This window comes from Chenopodium quinoa, unplaced genomic scaffold (genome assembly GCF_001683475.1).
Source record: "Chenopodium quinoa cultivar QQ74 unplaced genomic scaffold, ASM168347v1, whole genome shotgun sequence".
Classification (NCBI taxonomy): Eukaryota; Viridiplantae; Streptophyta; class Magnoliopsida; order Caryophyllales; family Amaranthaceae; genus Chenopodium; species Chenopodium quinoa.
In genome coordinates, this window is record NW_018742556.1 from 1658169 (window position 1) to 1667879 (window position 9711).

The window sequence follows — 9711 nt, forward strand, 5'->3', positions numbered from 1 at the left end:
TTATTATTGTTGATCAAAGCATTTTGTCTTGGGAGACCAAGTCGGTCCAGACCAGCAAAAGAAAGGAGCATCATCCTCAAATTTAAGAGTTAAATATAGTTTATATTTGTTGTATGGTCAAAGGAGATAATTATCTTCCTAAATTATAGACTATAGTTCCCTAGTATATTGCCATATATATTATAGTAAAAAAAAATAATTAACTTGATAAAAATGATAATTATCAATTTATAGTTAGTTTAACCCGAATATGACCTGACTTGGAAATGACCCGACCTGATTGTAACCTGTAAATTATTGACTTGAACATAACCCGTCCTGAATCAGAGAATAACCTGACTTGGAAATGACCAACCTGATTTTAACCCGAAAATTATTGACTTGAACCGAACCCGACTTGAACCCGAGAATGACCCGACTTGAAAATGACCTGGCCTGATTATAATCCGCAAATTATTGACTTCAACTGAACCCGACTGAAACCCGAGAATGACCCGACTTGATTCTAACCCGCAAATTATTGACTTGAACCGAACCCGACTCGAACTCGAGAATTACCCTAACCTGTTTTAACCCGTGAAAACTCGAATTAAACCCGACCTATTGTTCACCCGACCCGAATTTAACCCGACCTAAACCCGACCCAAACTCGATAAGAAGCATGACCCGACTTAAGCATGACCCAACCCAAACCCGACCCGCATAGGTTATGGAATTAATCTGAATTGACCCAACCCAAGTTCACCCGACCCACTTTTACCTGACCCAAACTCGACCGTTTACCCAAATTGACAGCTCTAATATACACCACTAATCCAGCGAGATTCAATATAGCAATGTGCAATTGATTTTCCTCTCTAAAACCTGACTTTGACATTGCAATCATAAACTCAATTTTTAATGCTCTAGTGGTCTACTCAAATTTTCCTCTCTAAAAAATTAAATTCATATATCAGGGTTCAGGATTCAGGGTTCGCAAATCACAACACGATTAATAATTAAATTTGAATCGACAATTTACACGACACAATAAAATACAATACGATATGCACATGAGCTTGGGACTTTTCTCAGCTGCTCGTTCGCAAATCACAGCCCAAGTCCATCTTTAGGAGAACTTTGATTAGAGTACAGCCAGGCAAATTTTCCTGAATTTCGCTCCATTATTTGTCTATGCCTCTTCTCTTGCAATTGGCAATGGCAAAAAAAACACCAAAATATAAAAAAGCAATGAAGAAATATGACAATAGGCTACATGGGGTCCACATCAATCCCTCTTTTTCTCTCCTCAATCACCCAATATGATGTCCTCCACTTGTACATTTCAGAGTTCAAACAAAAATTTCCGCTAATTCTTCCAATTTCAGCTGCCAATGTTTGTACCCTTTTCAATTTTAGGGTTCTTGTGAAATGGTGGGAAAGAACTAATTAGGGTTTTTATTTGATGTAACTTCCTTGTTTTGCAGAAAATTTGAAAACCCACTTCAGAAAATTAGCACTAATAAGTAATGGCAAAAGGGTTTTTTCGCTTCCATCTAATTTTGTTCTGTGGATTACTGCTTGTTGCTGAAGTTTGCTCCAAGAAAGCTCATGGTAAAAATTCTCATTTTTAGTTCTGAAATCTCTCAAATTTAGTCATTTTTGGATAATTACATTTTATGGGTATTTTTATTCTATATTGCTGTTTATATTTAGTGCAATTAGATCAAAATATGATCTTGAGCTACATTGTTTGATGAATTCATTGTTTAGAAATAGTGTTAAGCTATGTTGGAGGTTCTGTGCTTTATGTTATAGCTACCATAGTATATGCATAACCATAATCATATATTCATATTTCCAAGCTTCTAGTAATATAGTATGTTGTTGCCTAAATTTTGACTAATAATGGTGATTTGACATGTTTTACATATTGTGAGAAATGTTGGGTTACTACTTACTATATTCTAATATAAATGGAGAAAAATCTTTAGGATTTCTCATCTGTGTGAGTTTTAATTAGTACATTGCATTTTTGCTGGCTTAACTTTGAGGATATCCTGTTAAGGTCAGTATCTGACTATCCACGCTTTACTATGATTGGGCTACGAGCAAGTGAGGTTATTCTAAACCGAGGTCTTGTTAATACAATTGTAGAAGTAGTTGGTTGTCTACAGTGGGAAAATAAGCTTAAGTATGTTCTGAGATAGATCTTGTTATTTGTTTAGGTAGCCCTTGGCGCTAGAGCCGGATAATGTTCTTCACCCTCACACCCTGAAACTTTAGTTTGTTGCGGATTCTCTAATCTCCAAATTTTCTAACTTCTGATGTGAACCCTGTGGAGCTGATCCCTCCAATAGAATGTGTAAACCAAGTAGCCTGTTAAGAGCATTATTGTGAATCCATTTTGAAATTCCAATTTGATTCCGAATTTGATGCATCAGCTTTATCACAGTAACTTAAATGTCAACTTGGGAGTTAAGGCTTCACTTAAGCACCAACAGTAAAGTGGGAATTGATGTATGTTCTGCATAGAGACTAGAAACAGAGCAGAGAGATTAAAAAAGTCACCTTGGATAAAAATGTTATGGAAAATAATAGTCAACTATGATAAGAAACGCGATAAAAATAAATCTTCTGGCTGCCTTTTGCAATGTGCCTTTTGTTCTAGACTAATGTAAATTTATAACAACTACAAGGTACCATCATTTATACTCACTATCCAAGCATAAGATGCATTTCTTGTCAATGCAATAAATATGAGAGCTTCATAGAATAACTGATTAGACTTGAGGAAAAGAGTTGTGTAATTCTTTATATCTGAAATGTTACCCACAGGCAATTCAGCCAAAGAAATTGTTGACATCATCAACAAGAACCGTACTGCCATAAAACTGCCTCCGTTGTATGACAGCGCTGGGCTGGGGTGCATGGCCTTGCAATACGCAGAGGAGTGCAAGGGGAACTGTACGAGCAGCAATACTGTGAGCTGTCGACCCTTGGAAGATGATTTCACAGAAGTCTATGCTCCTGATTGTGGAGTGGAACTACCTACTTTTGGCACTATATCTGGTAAACTTGTGGGGTGCTGGTCTAAGCACCTTGTGCCATCAGACGCTTTCTCACAGGTTCTTGTTCATGACAAAAAGTCTTTGTCTCTCCTTACAAACAAAACACACACTGAGGTGGGAGTTGGTGTGGCTTCAACCCATAAGGGACATTTCTTCTGGTGTGTGTTGTTTAGTAGTGATCAGACTAATTCAAGTTTCATTCTCGAAGACCATGGACAGGGTATCAAACAGAAGCAAGGGTGCTTTAGCGGAACCAATACAACTTGCAATGAAGGATCTAGTATACAAGGTGGCATATTTTTCTGCAGTTTGTCTGGTATTTTCACCTCAATTTTCTTGCTGTTGATCTGTAACAATGTGGATATTTTGTTTTGTCTATGAAGATTTTTGACCTTACTATTTAAATGAAGAGTTTCTTGGAGTTAGAAGCAACTTTCCAGTTATTACAAGTATAATTGAATCTGGTTTCGTGTTCTCAGTATTTTTTTTGGTTAATTGTAAGGTCAGATCACCATTGATGAAGCTCCCGTCTTTGTTCTTTGATCATGTAGTCTAAACGTGTATAGAATGGCATAGTAGATACAGTAAAATAGCAAACATTAGGAAATTGTTAAATAAGATCTATAATGAATCTAGAGCAAAATGCATATGCTTTGTGAGTTGTTACCCTTTTGATTGAAGAGGATGGTAATGAATGATTGTTTACTAAACAAGACCTTGAAGATCACTAGATTCCTTTATTTAGATTAACATAAGCAATAACATGCAATCAGATCATTCGTATGTAATATACTTTGATCAACCTTTCATATGTAGAAGGCAGGTCACCCTGTGTATGGCCCTTTTGCCAACAATATGCAATCATATGTGATATTGGTGACATCCCTATTGTGGTACAGGATTGCGGAAGGAATGTCTCCAAGGGCACACATGGTTCTTTTTGTGTTCTTTAATGTGGCCTCCATAAATCATGTATGGTTCCATTTGTGCTCTTCCGCTGATAATATGCAATGATATGTGCTATTGGTGACATTCCTTTTGCGATTCCTTTTGTGGTACAAGATCTCAAAGGAATCGCTAAAGGAATGGCACCAAGAGCGCATATGGTTGCATTTGTGGTCTTTGGCCTCTGTAAACCGAATTATCGAAACACACTCATTGTATGTCAAGTTTGAGCTAGATTTAAAGGATTGATTGATTAGTTAGATCATCCATTTAAAACGCACATCCATTCACATTCAAGATAATTGATCCATAATTGTAGCTCCTCCACAGACCACAGTTCATTACTTGGTAATTTTATACCAAGTCAAACTAATAATTTTCTTAAAATAAATAAAAAATTGAGGTAAGTCTTTAGCCCACTCTAATGATCACCTGAAAATCTCTTTTGATATAAACCATCACTTGCTTTGGGTGTTAAGAGTTGGGTTAGGCAATAAGGGAGGTGTTCTAATAGAATACTTCGTCATCATGTGGCCTACCCTTTTGCTTGAGCCTTGTTACCTTGCCTTAGGGCCTGTTCTGATTAACTAAACTGATCTAAACTGAACTTATTGGAGCTGAGCTATGAAAGAAGGAAATTAAGATAAGAACTGAACCGCAGCGCTTAATATTCCACTTGAAAAGTGGGGGGTGGATGAGATTCGAACCCGTGACCTTTGTGTCACGCTGGCTCCGATACCATGTTAGTAGACCAACTCAACCAAAAGCTTAAGCTTATAGTTGAGGCCTAGGAATATGTTTTATACTCTATCAAACATATACGACATAACTCTATAAACGGCAAAATGATCTTGCTCCAATAACGTAGGAGGGGGAATAAGACAAAAATGTGGTAAATTGGTGAAAAGCACTCTGCATTATTAGGTAAATAGGTAAGCACCAGTGAATTAGAAAAAAAAAAAAAAAAAACCATAGCCAAATTTGACAAAATGTTAAATTGGAATATTTCAGTTTTAATTGATAAACATTAAGTTCAATTTTAGTAATAATCAGTTTTTGCCTTTTATAAAAATGTATTGACAGACAATGAATTAGGGTCTGTTCTCTTACGTTGAAATTCAGTTCAGCTCAGTTCAGTTCAGCTCAACTCCTAATTCCCTTCTCTTATAAAATATTCATTTCAATTCAGTTCAGTTTAATTCAGTTCAACTGAGTTCAGTCAATGCGAACAGGCCCTTAGTAATTTTGTATGACCTGGTTTAACTTATTTGAAGCTCGTTTGTCAAAAAAAAAAAAAAAAAAATTGAAGGTTGATCCTATCCAAATGAATCATAATACAGAGTAGAATATAATTAAATCAATCATAATTTAATCCAATCCGAATTAAAGGGCTCTTCATTTTGTCATCTACATAACTTAATCCGATAATGTACTCCGTACGATTTACTCATATCATATTCCAAAGTAAATTTATTCCTATCTCGTGTTAAAAAATAAAAATAAAACAGAAAGGATTAAAAATTGGCGAATGACAGAGAGGGAAAAACAAAGAAAGAAAACACAAAGCAGAGACAAAGAGGATAGATAAAAATCCGTATCTTAGTGATACAAAAACAAAAAAACATCCACCACCTACATTGTAACGCTTCCCAAACAAATATACTTAATTAACTAACTAACAAACAAGTACCCAACACTAACATCAACATTAATCCACTTACAAAGTTAGCACAACTACACCCAGCTTCTGTATCTCACATTACACTTGTTTTTTCAACCAACTTTTTTGAACCCTTACTTTTTAAAATTAATTAATATAATTATAAAATTAATCTAATGTACAAAAAATCACTAATCCCTATACTATCTCTTTCCAAAAGATAAAATCTCAGAAAGAAACTCAACTTCTGAAGAATAGAATGTTAGTTTCTTTTTTGTTTGAGTGCTACTCAAGTCTCCTTTTTTTTTACTCTGTACCATGTTTGTCTAATTTTTTTTTTTTTTTTTTATTGATATTTCATTATCGTGGAGTTTATTTTCCTGCTTTATATCTGGGTATTTTTGGGGGTTGAAATAGGGAAAAGTGGAATAAAGTGAAAAAAAAGGGGTATTTTTTCAGGAGATTAATGTGCTTTATTGTAATTTGTAAATGACGTGGTGCAATTCATCATATGATCTGATTATCCTTTATTTTGTGACAAAGCATGGACATGTATTTTATTGTACTCATTCAACTCATTAGCTCAATATTTACATTAACATAACACTTTTTATTACCTCCGTTAACTATTACATGCAACAAAGGGTTATTATTTGTGAGACATAAACATAAAATATTCCTTTGTTGCACATAATAATTAATAGAGGTAATATATCAAAGTAGTGCTATTAATATTTAAAGTATTTTTCCTTCTTATTCTTTCAATTTTCAATTTATTATCTCATTATAATGTTTTTTTGGTGCTAACGAAGTACTACTGTATACGACTATATACGAAGTATATTATGGACTTTACCATGTGTTCATGCTTAGAAAATGTTAGCGCCTTTTTCCAAACATAGCATTCTATAATTGGTTATACGATCATGTTCTTCAAAACCACTAAAATGAAATATTGAAGAAATAAAACCATTGTAAAATGCCACATTTAATATACAGACAGAACAACCATTTCATAATTTCTACCCAAAAATAAAACCATGTAATTAACATAAATATATCAAATAATAATGTGGTAAAATCATTAAACGATTATTCATGGAAGGTTTTAAGTATTATTTGAGCAAGTAAAATCTTTTCCAAAATAAACACCAACCCAAATTAAACTCCCACAAAAATAAAAAGGAAAAAAATCTGCAATAATAGGAAAAAAATATTTGTACCTCTTATAAACTTGAATTCCGGAAGTAATTTTTTTGATTTTTTTTTTTTTTCCATATATCTATACACCAAAAAATTTGTAAAAATTACAGTAACAAAACCACCGGATCTACAGAGCTGAAATGACCATTATACCCCTGACAACCATCTAAACAACTCACCGATTTCATCACCGAGTCGACTCGCTTCCAAGTCCAACTCATCAATACCTCGGTTGTCCACTTCATCAAACTCAGGCATCGTCGTCGTCGTAGTCGTAGTCTCTCTCCTACTACTCCCTGTAAAAAACCATCTCCCAGACCCACGAAACGACGAGGAGAGAGAATGTGACAGGTAATCCTTCAACCATCCACCTCCAATAATACTCCCGCCACGTGTCCCTACCTCAGCCGCTAACGCCGAGGACGGGTAGTGGTCATCGACTTTAAACTCTGTCGTTGATGAATTCCGTCGGAATGAGCCGGAGTGAATCTCCAAAACGACGTCGTCATCGTTGGCGATGTAGTCGAAGTTACCGCCGAGGGAGTAGGTTCTTCTGACGGGGAGTTCGGCGGAGTTTCGTTGACTGACGTTTCCGATTTCGACGCGGAAGCTTCGAGAGTTTTGCGAGGAGGAGGAGAGAGATAGAGGATCATCGTTGGAGTCTGGTAGGAAGACTGGTGACCGGCAAAGAGGGCATGATTGGTTGGATGTTAGCCACGTGTCGATGCAATCAGCGTGGAACACGTGGCAGCAGATTGGGAGGAGACGGAGGAGGTCTTTCTCCTCGAATTTGGACAAACATACGGCGCAGTCTCCGGTGGATTTTAATGCGTCGAAAGTGACTAATGGGAGAGCGTCGAGAAGTGGGTTTGTCGGAGATACGCGGCGAGTGGAGAGAGAATGAGGGTGGTTTACGGTAGTTGATGATGACGTGGCTGCGTTGGTGTTACGGTGACGGCGGAGGAAGCGGAGGAGGAGGTAGAGAGAAGCTGATAAAATGACGGCGATTGCGAGGATTAGAACTGTGATGAGGATGCTAGGGCTGACGTCACTTCCGCCGGAATGTGTACCTCCGCCGTTTCCGGTGTTGTAGTCTAGTAATTTCCGGCGTATCATTGTTGTTGTAGTGGAGAGGAGAGAGAAAGTAGAGATAGAAAGAGAGCGTAGGAGGGGTTTTGAGAGAGGGGTTGGGGGAAGGTGAGGGATTTAAATGAAGGAGTTTAATACTTAATTTGGAATTTTTGTTTTTGTTTATGTTTTTGATTTAATTAATAATGAATATTTTATTTTGGGTAAGAAAGGGTGGAGTTAGTGAGGAAGAAAGAGGAGGTATGTAATGGGGTGAGACCCTGTTCTTTAAAGCTGCTCTACTCTGCACTGCTTTGCTGAAATTTGCTATGTTTTGTTGAAATTTGTAGTGTGTGAAAGCCTAGCCCTGTTTTGGCGTGAGTGTATGATCGAGTACTATCAAGTCATTTTATGCTATTTTTAGTTAATATAAGGTTAATTTTGTTTTCTATGTTAATATAAGGCTGAAAGAGTATTATATGATTCTTTTAAATCTATGAAAGGAGGAATATTATGTACATGTATATGATGTACGATATTCATTTATGGGAATTGGGATGTTTTTTTTAATCATTATTAATTTCAGAAAGTATGGTTAGCTTCTATAATTAGATTTGGACATTTTTTTTTACTTAAGAAAAGCAAGTTTTTTTTTTGACAAAGGATACAAACAAGAAATTACATATTAATACTAAAGCAAATAGAGTTAACCGCCGCTTCTTCAGCAATTAGATGAGCTCTGTGGACGCGCTGGCGAGCCGCCTTATGAATATTGCAAACCTGGAACCTAGAGGCAAATTGTAAAATCCTCCGAATGAGCCATATATAAGCGATATAACCTTGCCCCTCCCCTCGAAGCAGGGAGACCAGAAGATAGGAATCAGTAAAAACCACAAGAGACATATATCCTTGATCAAATGCCCACTGAAGCCCATACATACATGCCAGCGCCTCCGCATGTAAGGCCGAGGAACAAACCCCGAAGTTACCACCTCTAATGATCCGAGCATCCAGTGGGTCATCATTATCCAAGCACCAACCCATTCCTGCTCGTTGAGAATCTTAGGACCAAGCGCCATCTATCTGAAGAGAAAGTAGAGCACTCCCATGCGGAATCAGGCCAAGTTGAGCCATGTAAAAACCAGGCGGAGAAGAGGCACCGCCATCTGGGGCCGCAATAGTAGGGATACTAGTAGGGGCATCTGAATCGACAAAAATTGAATGATTACCCATTACCTCCTGAAACGGAGACTCAAAAAGCCGAGATGCAGAAGAACCCCTAAAAATCCTGGAATTACGACATAACCACAAGCTCCAAAGCGTACCAACAAAGGTACCTAAGCGAGTACTAGAAAGATCATCCTGACTGATAAAAAGTCGGATATAATCTTGGATCCAATCTGAGAGAGAAAGGTCTCCATTAAAATCTGAGTGAATGCCGAGGCATCCACCCCTCCAAACCGAACGTGCATTAAAGCACATTCTGAAAAGGTGTTGTAAATCCTCCGGTTCCGAACGACAGAGGTCACAGCACACACCTAGTATCGGAACTCCTCGATGAGTGAGTTCTACCTTAACTGCAAGAGCGCGGTGTAGCAGTTTCCATATGAACAACTTCCATTTAGGCTACACCGGAAGAGACCAAATAACCTTCCAGAAAGAATTAGAGGCAGAAGGTATAGAAGGAAGGGAAAGTTGTTGTTGAAGCATAGCATACCCAGTTTTAACCGAGTACTTTCCAAAAGGGGTACCCGACCAATAACGGAAATCGTCCTGAGTCGTATC

General features: G+C 37.2%; 2 protein-coding genes across 3 annotated transcripts; one reads left to right on the forward strand and one right to left on the reverse strand.

The window, feature by feature from the left end:
• Positions 1–900: 900 nt before the first annotated feature.
• Positions 901–3528, forward strand: LOC110720465. Of its 2 annotated transcripts, XM_021899501.1 has the most exons (3): positions 901–1375; positions 1467–1593; positions 2818–3528. In XM_021899501.1, the coding sequence occupies exons 2-3, from the start codon at positions 1509–1511 to the stop codon at positions 3429–3431; spliced, it is 699 nt and encodes a 232-aa protein (XP_021755193.1). In that variant the 5' UTR covers positions 901–1375; positions 1467–1508; the 3' UTR covers positions 3432–3528. The 2 variants fall into 2 exon arrangements, with proteins under 2 accessions (XP_021755193.1, XP_021755192.1); XM_021899500.1 differs by having other exon boundaries at positions 902–1593.
• A 3387-nt stretch (positions 3529–6915) lies between these two features.
• Positions 6916–8863, reverse strand: LOC110720466 (E3 ubiquitin-protein ligase ATL4-like). The gene has a single exon (XM_021899502.1). The coding sequence runs from the start codon at positions 7972–7974 to the stop codon at positions 7006–7008; it is 969 nt and encodes a 322-aa protein (XP_021755194.1). The 5' UTR covers positions 7975–8863; the 3' UTR covers positions 6916–7005.
• Positions 8864–9711: the final 848 nt, after the last annotated feature.